At 40.6% G+C, this 14084-nt stretch overlaps 2 protein-coding genes across 3 annotated transcripts; both read right to left on the bottom strand.

Moving 5' to 3' along the window:
* Nucleotides 1–1308: 1308 nt before the first annotated feature.
* Nucleotides 1309–8393, bottom strand: LOC135635529 (beta-galactosidase 5-like). Its single transcript, XM_065146644.1, has 19 exons — nt 8042–8393; nt 7850–7945; nt 7635–7747; nt 7462–7528; nt 7203–7295; nt 6880–7023; nt 6081–6169; nt 5716–5821; nt 5518–5605; nt 4916–5034; nt 4643–4807; nt 4240–4418; nt 3955–4064; nt 3754–3863; nt 3554–3664; nt 3351–3464; nt 3063–3268; nt 2261–2597; nt 1309–1814 (listed from the first exon to the last, which is right to left on the bottom strand). Exons 1-19 carry the CDS (start codon nt 8198–8200, stop codon nt 1683–1685), a joined length of 2538 nt encoding a protein of 845 aa, XP_065002716.1. The 5' UTR covers nt 8201–8393; the 3' UTR covers nt 1309–1682.
* A 1893-nt stretch (nt 8394–10286) lies between these two features.
* LOC103980778 (vacuolar cation/proton exchanger 1a) lies at nt 10287–14042 on the bottom strand. 2 transcript variants are annotated; one of them, XM_009397276.3, is made up of 12 exons: nt 13853–14042; nt 13269–13791; nt 13081–13148; nt 12597–12625; nt 12277–12473; nt 11966–12184; nt 11752–11886; nt 11475–11591; nt 11335–11388; nt 11123–11239; nt 10751–11006; nt 10287–10661 (listed from the first exon to the last, which is right to left on the bottom strand). In XM_009397276.3, exons 2-11 carry the CDS (start codon nt 13557–13559, stop codon nt 10755–10757), a joined length of 1479 nt encoding a protein of 492 aa, XP_009395551.2. In that variant the 5' UTR covers nt 13560–13791; nt 13853–14042; the 3' UTR covers nt 10287–10661; nt 10751–10754. The 2 variants fall into 2 exon arrangements, with proteins under 2 accessions (XP_009395551.2, XP_009395553.2); XM_009397278.3 differs by lacking the exon at nt 13853–14042 and having other exon boundaries at nt 10751–10819; nt 10916–11006; nt 13269–13650.
* Nucleotides 14043–14084: the final 42 nt, after the last annotated feature.

Raw genomic sequence — 14084 nt, 5'->3', positions numbered from 1 at the left:
AGAAACATGGGGGAAGTGTGGTACCCTATTCAAATGAATCTTGTTTCTTATTTGGCACCACTTCATGCTTTGAAAAGAGAACTTAATCTGGCTCTTACATGTAATTACATGACTCTGAGATCATCTTTCTTGTTTATCACTCAGGCTGTAATTACAAGACTTCCTCATCCTTTTTCTTCTAATGCAAAGTGATTCTTCTGATTATCCGAAGATACATAACTGTAAAAGCCACAATTGGGATATCATAGGCACTGCTAGTAAATGAATTTTGCAAAATCTAACACTTTAACATCAAGCAGCTGCAGCAGTGATTCAGCATTCAGTGAAATCTTGTTTTCTATGAACAGCATAATTCTTCTGTATAAAGAAATTTATCATGGGCAGTACATTTCACCCATTAATTGCACATAATTTTAATAATTTAAGGTCAACATGAAAGGAAAATTTCGTTCACTTCAACATTTGTTTCCTATATTCTACAAATAAACAAATAAGTACAATATCCAATTTTTTTTTCCCACAAGCTAAATGAACATGTGAGCCTGCAGCCTATGGCAGTAGAATCCATCATATCTTTACAGGTTCAAGACAAGCCAAGCCTTCAGTTCCCAGTGGAGAAGGGAACACTGGGAAAAGGTTCAATCATTGTCACATTGCTTTACAAGACGAGACATCCAACAAGAACAGCTTGAACAAGATCACAGGGGAGACAACATCACCAGTTTTGTTTTGTTTCTTTTCCTTGGCCAGTTTGGTCCATCCCATTGTGCAGTGGATTCAGGTGGGACAAGATCCAACATCACTGTTCATGATCCCTGTGGCTTGTCCTTGTTATGGAGCATGAGCTTGGCTAAAGAAATACCATACACTATGCAGATCTATCATTACTATCCTTTCCTCTTTTTTATTTTCCTTGACTATACTGTAACACCTGCACAGTTCTTGCAAACACCATGCCATGCTGAAGAGCAAGAATGCTGCATTAGGAACTTGGGTTAGAGATTGCATATACACAGCTTCAGTTTGGAAACCTCAACAACTTACATCAACACAATTTAAGCATATTTTTTTCTGCTATGGCTCTCAAATGCCAAGTTCCTTGTCTATGTCATCCAGGAAATGGAAAAGAAAATGGAGAACTATTTCAGATGACACCTTCCTTCAATAACAGAAGAAGAAGGAACTAGATGAAGGCAATCAAGCAGTAGAATTCTTTGGATTTCCACTTGTTCTCCATTCTGGCACCAACTTATGATGTCATCCAGGAAGAGGAAATGAAAAAGAAAAAGAATGGCAGCAGACAGCATGTTAGAAATGTCAGAGAATTAGAATCAACCACTTGATACAACCATTTTTTGATGACACCTTCCTGCAATAACAAAAGAAAAAGGAACAAGATGAAAGCAATTAAGTAGTGGTTTTCTTTTGCTTTCCTCTTGATCTTCATTCTGGCACCAACTTCTGATAATATGATGGTGGACCAGAGAATGTCTCAGAATTCAAATAGAGAAGTTGGTAGAACAAATGCACTAACTACAGACTAACTTTTCCCTCTACATGTAACTGCCACACAAGACAAGCTACCTTTGATCGACTTGAGAACTTTACAGTTATGCCAAATATTTTCCTGTCATTCTTTCAAAGCAGCAAAAGAAGTTTCCTATGATTGTGCTTTCTGGAGCTCAAGATGTCGGCTGAGCAGCTGAAGAACATATGGCTTCCACTGCAACTCTTTTCATGACATTTCGACATGGGTCCCCGCCGAAGATGTTTTGGGAGATGGCAACCATGCATTTCTCCTTTCCAATGCACATCTGTTCAGATAGAACAAGGATTCAAATTTCACTTCTCATACAGAAAGAAAAAAGAAAAAGAATAATTCATCCATTTGACTATACATGCAAAAATGTAAAGTAGATGCATGTTACAGGTATATGCAAGGCATGATGAGTATATAGAGATAGCTACTTTTTATTGGTCTATCTTGTCTTCCGTATAAACTATATGATATGAGTGCAAGGACCACATTCCCTGTGTAAGGCAACTAATGCACCCTCAACATCTGCTACGATCGCACTTTAATAGGTCACATTCGTAGCACACCTTGGCCATCCCAAATTTCATGCATTTTCTTATAGTTTATTGCATGCTTATTGTATGAGGAAGTTCCAAAAAATCTGATCTCATAGGGTATGATATTAATAAACAAAAATAGATATGCTTTTCGAAAGGCAGCAAGATAAAAGAGAAGTGTGGTAACCTTCTCCAGGATGGTGTGAGAATTTGGTGAATGGCATGCTCCCTGTTGAAAATTTCCACAAGTTCCAATCGGTGTCCCGTAGCTAGCAAATTTGATGGCAGATATAAATTGTCCTTGTGCACATCGCAGGTGAACCTTTGGCTTGTGGTGCTCTTCAGGCCGGCCATAATTCTCAATGTGCCAATTCTTTATCGTGGGATGCCATTCAGAAACATCAGCACAAACACTAGAAACAGATCTCTTCGCTAACGAGATCTTTGTCGCATCACCTCCAAGCTCTTCAAATACTATCAGTAGATTTCTGGTCGGCTGCAACCAGGAACGTGGTACATGATACCTGAATATCCAACAATTAGATCCTACATTTCGATGAAAAATAAGAATGTTACACTATTTCCAAAATTTATCAGCACAATATCCAACTTGTGTTCCACTAACCACAAGATAATGGTAACATATCTTTTATTCCTTGAATGTCTGCTATATCAGTCATTAGTTAAGTAGATACACTTAAATTTTCAGACACAGTCATAGCCATGAGTGTTTCTTTACGTGTCACAATTATCATCAGTACTCCTAATTGATTAAGATGTCACGACGTCGCCTAACGACACAAAATACTTTTCATTTTTGTATAACCATAGAAGTGGAATTCAACCGTATGAATCCCTTCTCTCTGATTTTTTTAAAAGTAAATATGTTGCTTAAGTTGGGTTAATACTAATATAAAAGAGTTGCAGGAAACATATAATTAAAACTTGCAGATACAAAAGAAAAGGAATAACTCTCATGCTGAAGTTACCATCGTTGGGTTGGCTGGCCACAACCACTCTGACACTTGGGTGATCGGTATGTCCCCCTATAACTGCATGAGTTGCAGTATTCACTTGGGGCATATGCAGTCCAGTATCTTCCAATACTTTGTCCATTTATCCACACATGTCCCTTCCCCATGCTACCCATATCCAAAGCCAATGGATCATTCCCATCAGGAGCATCAAAATATGCCTGAAAAGAAAAGTCTAGTGGCTAAGTCTTAGATTCTGAAAGAATATAGCATTACAGACCAGAGTCAGGTCTGTGCACCTACCCTATACCATGTTAATGGCTGTTGATTTTGAGCTACTAATGAACCTTGCATCCATTCAACAGAAGAAGCACCTTCCAAAGAGTTTAGGTTCATAGCTTCTCCTTTTAGACCAAGCTGCAAAAATGAGAAAAGATTTTGTCACTTCTGCTGCACAGAGAACTTGTACATTGTAAAGAAAACCATAGTTAGCAGAGCAAAAGAACCTGATATGACCATTTGTGCCATGTTAAATCTTTACTTCCTTCATCAAGCCCATGTAGCACAACAGGACCCAGTACTCCAGTACTCCACAACTCATAATGCACCCCGGCGTTCTTTGCCCCAATAATAGCAGCAGAGATTTAGAAAGTTTACTACATAATTCAATTCAGACTAATGAAAAAAAAAGATAAAAGTAACTCACCGGCAATCCAACTGCCACACTTAACAGTGCAATTCTATTAGTTCCAGCACGAAGATTGACATTCCCAGAAAATTTGATCCTCCTATCTTCCCTGCTCCCATAAGCAGAACCTACCAAGACATAAGTAAAATTAGTCTCTTGCTGAATGAAGAATCACCTATTTATGAAGACATACAAAAAGAAAATGGATATGCTATAGACCTGACAGCTGTCCATTAACAAAAATATGAAGTGCATGACCAGCTGACTCGACCATGAGGACAGGACGCTTTCTGCCTCGTAAAAATCCTTCAGCTGGGCTGACATCAACACTACAAAAAAGATAGTAGAGTCCACATTATTTAGTATATGAAGCATTGTTTTAGTAATCAAACAGTAATCTCAATATTAACCAAGACATGTCAATGTTTTGAGAAAGTCTTAACATCAGATAGTTTAGATCTATTTCATGATTAAATTGAGACAAGAAGTTGGTCAAAGTCACACCTAGTTATGTACCACAGGTAGTCACTTGTATCCCTTGTAACATTTATCTGCTCTAACAGCCCAGTTGTGGTAATCAATGAATTTTCTTCCAATGAAGCAACCTCTTCATCATACCTCTCCCACATGAGTGACTGAACATTAATAGGATACATTTGCATTTGAGATGTTTGAACACCAACCTGCAGATAAACACAGACACAAAAAGAAACTCTATTCTCAGAAACAGTAACGAAGGAATTGACTATTCTATGGTACTTACTGGAATAATAAGAATAACTATTGATGATTTAACTAAAATGAAAATATTAGCTGAAACTACGATATCTGTTTAAACATAATATCTTTAGGAGAATCCAGAAATATTTAATGCAAGAGTTGGAAAAATTAAATAAAAACAATTTACCTTTGCAGTGTTGAATACTACATTTCTGCAGTCAGGTAAAATGCTGATTGACCAAGGTGGTATGTTGTAGTGCATGTTATTGAACATTACCCTGGCAAAGGAATTTGGGTTGTGATTTGAAAGGAAAGCTGCACAACCTCCAGATTGGGAGCTGAAAACATGAGCCTAAAAATTGAATAACACAGTCAATCCAAATTGAGGATTCATGTGGGCCTTCAAAGAAATGGAAGTGATAAACATATTTAACTATTATGCAAAAAGAAGCCTGCACACCTGTTGGAGGCTTCCTAAAGAAATAACTGTTGGATCAGCCGAAACTAGAGCTCGTTCGCACAACTTAATTGCCCTGTGAAGCTCTTTTAGATGTCCATATTTTGGTTCTCTGACTAGTCCTGCCAGTTCGACACACAAAATTTGAACAATAATTCTAATCCAAGTGACGAGAAATAAATTCATTCTAGTTCTGTAGTAAAACATGTTTTAGTTTCATGATTAGCTGATTGATAATTAATGGAAATATGCACTTTTTATTTCAAATTCCAGATAACTGAAAGTTACAATCTTTCAGCTGACAAATAACATGAGCATTAGTTTTAATCCACTCTGTTCCTCTTAACTACATAGTGTTCATTAGAGCAAAATATGCCAGGAACTATCAACCTAACAACTAACATGAGTGTGGAAGGTGTATTTATATACTTTTCCCATGTATGTACAAACTATAGAAGAGGACCAAGAGAGAAATACACAGAGAGGGAGGGAAGAGTAGAGAGAACATGCGACATAATAATGAAAAAAAGGAAATTAAAGCCAAATATTTCTGTCAAGACTGACAACTCTAGAAAAGGAAAAGAAAATTTATTTTTCCTCTTTACCATATTCGTCAATCGGAGCATCATAATCATAGCTGGTTGTAATGAAGGGACCTCCAGCTGTACGCCCGAAATTAGTTCCTCCATGGTACTTTAGTGAGTAAGCAAAGGAAAGAAAATATCAGTTAAAGTATTCTTTGGGAAGACTTAGAATCATCATGATGAAAAGACAATTTTGTGATATGAGTATATTGATCTAACCATGTAATAATTGATAAATGAGCCACCCTTCTGTATAAAGCGTGCCACAGCAAATGCGAGGTCTTCAACTGGTCGGTGATGGATAGTGCCTCCAAATTCTGTAAACCTATAGTCGCAACAACGAGAGAAGAAAATTCTTGCAATTAGCTCCTAAGGTTACATGTTTTAAAATAAAATCTAACTTAATAAATATAACGGTATTTTCTCAAGTTATAATATAATTAAGTACAGATATTCTTTGACACCTGTGTACCATTGATGTCTGAACACCTAAATATTGTCACTAGACCACGATGCAAAGTTCTAATGTAACATGCGCAAAAAATAAAACCTCAGCTGAAAACTATAACTGCAGAGCGACTTACCAGCCACTCCATGCTTCAGTCCACATTGTAGGCTTATATGGCTTGTTAGGAGTAAAAGAATCACAGTAGAAGCCATTGCATGCATTAATCTGTTTCCAAGAGTAAATAAAGTGTCTTCTCAGGAAAAATATTGACAACATATGCTATCAATAATACAAATATGTTTTAACAGAAATGGTCATGCAAAGAAAAAACAATCACGTCGACTTGCATCAGTTTAGAAAACTCTTATCCTTTTTACATTTGAGAGCAGTGATTAACAATGCTAGATGAAAAGAGTAATACTAATCAATTTCTGTAGTCGAAATGTATATTTTCCTTAAAAGAAAATTATGAAAACATAAGGAAGTTCAAATTTAATCACAATTGCAGAAACTTAGTATATTAGATAAGACGACATGAAATTGCTTCTAAAATCAAAGACTTAATTAGTACTCAGAGCTGGAGCGAACATGTAGGTCTAATTTTACAAAAAAGTGGGACTATTAAAGTCCATCAATGCTCGGTATAGGCAAAGTATAGAAGCCTAAATCTTGTTTCATTGACAGTATATATCTTAATTTTTAAAGTAAAACCACAGGTAGTATATATCAAGTAGAAATATAGCAAAGTAAATTAGAATCAAAACATTAAAAATATAAAATATACCATCCAAGTCAGAAGAAAAATAAAATATGTTTGCTATTAATATATGCAACAAACGACACAGCACCTGCACCTCACTACCATCACACAAACAAGAAGAAAAAGATAAAGAAAAAAGAGAGTAATGAGTGTATAACAAAAATGATTCTCCTACCACTGGATCAGGAGCATCATCCTCCTTGCACATAACCCATGGTACACCAGTTTTCAATCCGACAGCCATTTCCGCAGCCCAGTTCACATATGAATGACCAGCAGAACCAAATGCCTTACTTTCAGGCCCATACTCATTCTCAATCTGGATCCATTGATCCAAAGATCAGCAAATGGAAACAAAAGAATCAGTTCAACATTCTATTTATCGTAGTCTCGCAATAAAAAAAAGGCATATCGAGCATAACTTGACATTAGGCTATCACAACATGAATACGCAAATAAGAGCACCTATAATCCATTTGGTTAACAACAAGAACATGCCTGTGAAAGGATGATTGGACCACCCTGTGAACCAAAAAGTGATTCACTCTTCATCATTTGAACAATCTTTTGGGTGAAACCTTGCATGGCCATCTGCAATAGAATACATTTTTGTAAACTACGAAATGGAAACCATTTAAGGCATACCCTCTATAAGATTTAGTGAATCAAAAGTGCGTAAACTCTACGGAAGGAAATTGTAAACATTCTGTTCCTTGCATCAACACAAGGAAAAGCAATAAGAGGTTAAGGAATGGACCTTGAAAGGCTCATTGTCAGTTCTGAAGCTGATTCCCGGCACATATTTCAACCAAACTGGAAATCCTCTAAAAAAACAGAGAAAGCGAAAAACGAGGAAGAAGTAAGAAAAAAACACAAATCATTTACACGAAATGTCTAAGAACGAATGTTAGAGAAGATGGAGACATATACCCAAAATTCCATTCGGCACAGACATAAGGACCAATTCGAAGGTGGACATACAGGCCCACCTTCTGCACTGTCTTAATAAACCTCACCAAATCATACCTTCCCTCAAAATTGTACTGCTCAAAAACCCAGAAACACGTAGTGAGTCCTACTGCAAATCATAGCACAACAAAGGAATTAAAATTGAAGAAATGTGCAGAGAAGGGCCAGTGAAATACGGTGCCAGGTGAAGGCTCATGTCCATTCCAGAAGACATAGGTTTGTATGACATCCAGACCACCATCCTTAGCTTTCTGAATAAGTCCTTCCCACATCTAACACACCAAACCAACAAATGGAAATCCACATCACAATGCCAACAGAAAATCTAAAAGAAAGATCTGGTATACTATTTATTTAGAGATACATACTTCTGGGGTACTCCTGGGGTAGTGAATGGAGCCAGAGATGAGGATCCTCCTCTGCCCATCGATGATGATGGCCTTCCTGTCATAGGTGACACCGCTGTATGCCACAGGAAGAAGGAAAAGCAGCAGCAGCAGCAGCAGCAGTGAGCTCTGGACTACCATTCTCCACTCTCTCAAATCTCACACTATTCTCCCACCACTCCCACTCCCACTCTATTTTCTCCCTTGCAGAGGGGAGGAGGAATGTAACAGGCGGAGGAAGACAGGGGATGAGTCCAAGGGAGGGTTGAATGGCTGTGGGATGCTCCTCTTAAACTGCCAAAGGATCCATGTGCAGCGTTTGGATACACCATGCAGTGAGCTCGGAAGCGATCAGAGGGACTCAGAACGATGGCTACTATTATACTGAGAAGCACAGGTGTGTGGCACGTCTCCTTTACCTCCTCACACAACCGCCAAAAGTGCAGCTCTACCATGCCGACCCCTTTTCCCATGACGCATACATTATTACTACTCCCCTTCTTCACCTCCATGCACGGTGAAGGTTGGGGTTGACGGTACAAGTGGCGTTGGTTTTTGTCATGGCTCTTGCAACGACTCCTGTGATCACTGACCGACATTCTTGAATGACTATTACCTCTGGAACTGTGGAGGAAGAGGAAGCTGTGATCTTGACTCAGTAAAATCCTGCGGTAAATTAGTGACCCTCTTACATAGGAAGTGATCTATGCCTCGAACGCATGGCAACGTTTTGGTTCCCGAGAACATGAGAGGGAACAAAATAAATGTCCGTTTTCAATTGTTTTGACAGCAGAAAATTTGCCCAAAAAATAGAAGTAATTTCTAATTATTTAGAAATTCTCACAAAAGTGATTTCTAATTATATTTTTCTTGGGAGCTTTTTACTCTTTTACAGTCCATGTTAGAAGGTTCCCAAAACAAAACAAATCTCTCCGGTCACCCCGTGACTAACGAAGGAGCGCAAACAAAAGCGACAACAGATGCATACTATTTAGATTTGATCGCCCCAAGAAAGAGATATAAGATGAGTTTTGGAATCCTAAGCTAAGGTTTTTATTTCTTTGTTGCCTTGGCGAATTAAAATCTGACGATGTTTTGTGAATTGGATTGCAACCCAAGCAAGAACAACTCGATCTGATGTTGTTTTTTCTTGGAAAGTGCTGTTCTTCAGATCCAAGAAACACGCGTGCAGATCCTTAAAATATTATATATATATATATATATATATATATATATATATAATATAGTAACCATTAATATTTAAGACTGATACGTCAGCAAGCAAGGGAGGATGCGTTGGCATCGATTGACGTACGAACCTCACGGGTCGCCCGCTGTGGACCCGATGCTCGCTATGAGTGACAGCACGCGCCCTACCAGATATCGTTTCGTCGTCGGTGGGTTCGTTGGGATTAGATGAGCCGGACCTTGGCCCCAGTAGACTGCTGAGGGGCCCACGCGTCAGTGACACATGTATGTGGATCGCGTACGCTGTTGCTCATCTCGATACAATACTTTCGGTGGTACGCCCACCGACGCCATAATTGCCGCTGAGGGCCAGACGAAAAGCGTCCCGGCATCCCCGGCGAAGATGGCTTTGGTAATGACTTTAGCTCTGTTGGGCGCTACGGTGGATGACGGTTGTGCTTTTGGGATAGCGAATGCCGTGCTGCGCGGCGCAGATGGGGGATGAGGACGCGCGAGAACCTCTATTCTTGGAGCGGAACGGACTGCTATTGCCCGACCGGTGTTCGACGCTTTGTCGTAGTTTCTGCTAGTATACTGGTAAAAAGAATCGACACCGGACTCTCAAACGACGCTGGAATCGACGCAGTTGCAACTCAACTGGCCAATAACAAAGGGAGCACACCGAAGCCCCTTTTTCTCTTCCTTTGGTGGTGTTGATCGAAGTGGCGCAGTGACGACATCGATCAGTGATGGGTCAAAAGTAACAAAAAGAGTCAGGACGTGATGTTATATCCCTTCCTCTCTGCTTCTTTTTCTCTCTTTATGAGCCGTAAACTCAGGTTGGCGATGGCGTCAAAGTGGAAAGACTCAATAAGCACGGCAGCGGCAAAAATATGGGAACAAGAAGATGGATGATAAAAAGAAAAAGATAATGATATAAAAATGACAGTAATAATGATAATGATTCACGACATCAAAAAATTATTTTTGGAGGAAAGATTCCATCAGCAGCAAGCTTCACAAACAGTCGTTCACACAGTTTTAAGGCTTTGCTTTAGAATCTACTATAATAAATTCTTATTGCATTGACAGGGGAACATCAATCTACTGACACTGAAAGAACTAATAAGCAAAAGGCAGGAGGAAACAACTGCAGAAGATAATTTACAGTGTGTGAGATATGAATCCAATATCACCATGGTCTTCCAGTTTTCTTACTCTTCAACAGCCTCTCATGGAAATGTTGGTATCATTGTTGCAACCCATCTTTGGCTCTCACCAGTAGGCCATCTCCAATGCTTCGGTTTAGCTCGAAAAACAATTCCTCCCAAACACAAACTGAATATAGTAGAATAAGGTTTTGATGCGCCAGTTCTTGAGCAGGTGCATGCTTTGGTTGATTCAGCAATACAGTCTGCCAGCAAGATCATAGTGTTGTGCATCAGTAGATGAAGAGAAATGTGGAGGTCAATAAATAATGCATGTAGGATATGGTAATCTTGCCTGTTCAGTAGGCCTTAGTGACTGCAGCTGTTGTGGTCAGACCACCAGCATCGATGCCGTTATTTTGATCTGTAATTCCATTCAGATCTGAATCCACATGCATTTTTTGATGCAACGAAGCTAAATTATGCAGCAAAAACAAGGGGTAAAATGAGTTATACTCACCAGTTTGGGAATCGAAGACAAAGAAGCATGCTCCAATTGCCAGGTAACAGAACAGAGGAACAAGTCCCTTCAGGTAGTGTGAAGTTCCATCCTGTAGATTGCCATGACATCATAAACATTACTGTGCCAGAGAACAAATCATTCTTGACTGCAATGAATGTAGAGTTGCATATCTGAGGCAGATTCATTCAACATGACTATATATACCTGTAAAGTGAAGGCTATGACTAGTATTGCCATGATGAGTGAGCTCGTTTCTAACAGTTTAAGATCAAGATCCATCTTGATTCCCATTATCCAGGCCACGATTACACTCAGTGGAACCTAAAACATGTCGAACAACCTTGTTAGAGAATCGTACTTACACCATGGACAGGAGGAGGTTTTCTGCGCCATGCAAGGCTACTTCAAATCCTTACCACGAACATGGAGATCTGGGTTGCTGAACCAAGGGAAACACCAAGAGTGATATCCTGCGACATCTCAACATTCACACACATCAGCTTCATTCAATTGGTGAAATCATGCGGAGGTACAGTATGAGGTTAGCAGCACTTGCCAGCTTGTTCTTGAATGCGAAAATGATGGCACCTGCATGCTCTGCTGCATTGCCAACTATCGGAAGCAAGATGATGCTGATAAAGCTCACCGATATACCCCATGAATCTGAAGCAGCCTGAGGAATTGAGAGACAACATGATCATCATGGCACTTGAATGAGAAACCTTAAGAGAAGACTAGAATCCAGAAACTCGTTGGATCATCTTAAGCTTCGTGTTTCTCCTAGTTGAGCATAATGGCTTCGTGAGTGATAGTTGAGGGATCAAAATGCATACCTCAATGGTGCCAACAACGTACTCGGATAGCATTGCGATCACCACTGTCATCCCCACCAGCCATAACAATGCGCTTGCAAATCCGATGACTGGCTCATCTTCAGATACCACATCATCATCGTCATCGCCATCCTCCTGCTTGTATGAACTTGCAGAGGTAAGTCATATGACTTGCGTGAGAGGAAGTGAGTTTTCTATGTGCTCGATGCCTCACCTCTTGTGACTCGAAGAGTTGGCGATGGGTCTTCAGCTGGAAGAAGAGGTAAGCAACGTAGGCGAGGAGCATTATCATGCTGCATGCTCTCGACAACGCCAGCGTTGGAGCTGCGTCCACTGCCTGCTCCCCGGTGTTCACGGCGTATCTGAACATCAACAGCAGTATGTGGCAAAGCGCGCCCAGCAGCAGAAGACCAGTGTTCACATCAGCTTGCTTCTGCAAAATGCATGGGCATGTGGTGAGAAGGATGAAAGGTAGTGTTGGAAAATACATGACATAGAACGAAGGGTTTCGTCTTCACGGCTCACTCGATCATAGAGTTGCTCTTTGTGTAGGTTGGCGAGACCGCCGAGGAAGAGGGAGGAGCCGAGGACAAGCAATAGATTGGACAGGACGGATCCAACTAAAGAACACTTGACCACCTCAATCTTCCCTTGATGCAACGCGAATAGAGCTATGATAAGCTCGGTGGCGTTCCCACATGTTGCGTTCAATAGTCCACCCACTGTATCAGCAACACCAGTTACAGTTATGACAGACCCAGGAGCAATTCAAAACCTTGCTATCACGCATAAGAAATGGCAAGCAGCTTCATGCAGAGGAACAACAAAGAGAAACATGTACGTACCAGTAGGACCAGTGTAGAATGCGATTTGTCTGTGATTCCAGAGCCAATCGACAAGAACAAGAAAACAAGAAAAGAATGTTATTTGAAGTCATGAATACCGATTAAAGAGACAGAAACAAGAAGAAAAGCAAAATGATATGTTGTTCAACTTGATCCATCTTAGTTATTACATATACAAGTTTTCATCATAGTTCTTCGAAATCTTAAGCTTAGTCACGTGTGGAGCATATAATTCAGTAGTTTAGGTTAATAGTTCGTGCTCAACACTGATACGTTTTGATGCAGCATTTCATTTGTTCTGTCTTCCACAGATCAGCCGAATGAAAGCATAGCTACACAAGCTGTGTGCATTGCAGTTTTCATTGAGACAACATTATCGGCATCTGATGCCCACAGCAGAATGAATTGTTCGCTAAAGTATGCTCTTCCAAAAGTTAAAAGTTTTCTTCCACTTATTATTGGGTTGCATCAGAAATGAACTTACTCTGTGAGGAAGCTGACACGCTCAGCGAGAGGAGTGAGACCGAGCAAGCTCAATGCAAACAGCCACGCCTGTTACGAAAAGCGAAATGAGCTACGTTAACAGTTGCCATTTCTGTTCTCTCGTTCGTGCGATGATCAGTTGACAAAGCTAATTAACAGTATGCAGATGAGAAGAAAGAGAGCAATTACGCGTCCAAAGTGGTAGTAGTTGGCGACGATTGCGAGTGGGACGGCGGGGAACAGGACGAAGAGCTTCGTCCCGAGGAAGATCTCCTGCAGATTGGCGAGGAGGGCCCTCAGAGGGCTGCACCGGACCTTGGACACCAACGACAGGTCAGACTTCTTGCGCAGCGACGACGACGACATGTTGTGGGCGGTTCGGCCGTGCCCGTGGTGCACCTCCTTGCCCAGGCCCCCGCCTCCGCCTTTGAGGTTGCCAACCTCCATGATCCTCGCTGCCTCGTAGCACCTCGATGCCATGCTCGATGTATCAGCTACCGCTGCAACTTCTTCGTCCCTAACAGTACTCCGTACTCGACGCCGCACACCCTACTCCTCACTGCTACTTCTCCGAAGCTCCTTATATACAACCCGTACGGATGGGAATGGCAGAACTCATCGAAAACCTTCGCAAACTAATTATTCTCAACGTAACAAAATGCTCAGCTTCCTGGAAGCTTCGCGGGTTGTCGTTACCGGCATCAATCTAAGGCTACAATTATATGTAATCAGACAAAACGCAGAACCCGTGGTCGTGGTGTGGAGTGGCTTACCTCAAGTAATATGCTTCTGCTATTTGTGTTATTGCCTCTATCATCGGATTACTTGGGTAGGGAAGGACAGAGACACCGCCTCACATGGCTCCACTGTCGACACCCGCTTGGAGTAAATGTAGGCCTTCGATCATTGCAGGTACAGTAATCACGATTTAGTAGTTTATGGCGAGAAGTGAAACAAATCCACCATTGCGTGTGATGTTAGAGGAACATATGCTTATTAGATTAT

Source organism: Musa acuminata, chromosome BXJ3-4 (genome assembly GCF_036884655.1).
Source record: "Musa acuminata AAA Group cultivar baxijiao chromosome BXJ3-4, Cavendish_Baxijiao_AAA, whole genome shotgun sequence".
NCBI classification, from domain to species: Eukaryota; Viridiplantae; Streptophyta; class Magnoliopsida; order Zingiberales; family Musaceae; genus Musa; species Musa acuminata.
The sequence above is the reverse complement of the archived record's forward strand: the minus strand, read 5'-3'. Positions and strand labels throughout refer to the sequence as shown.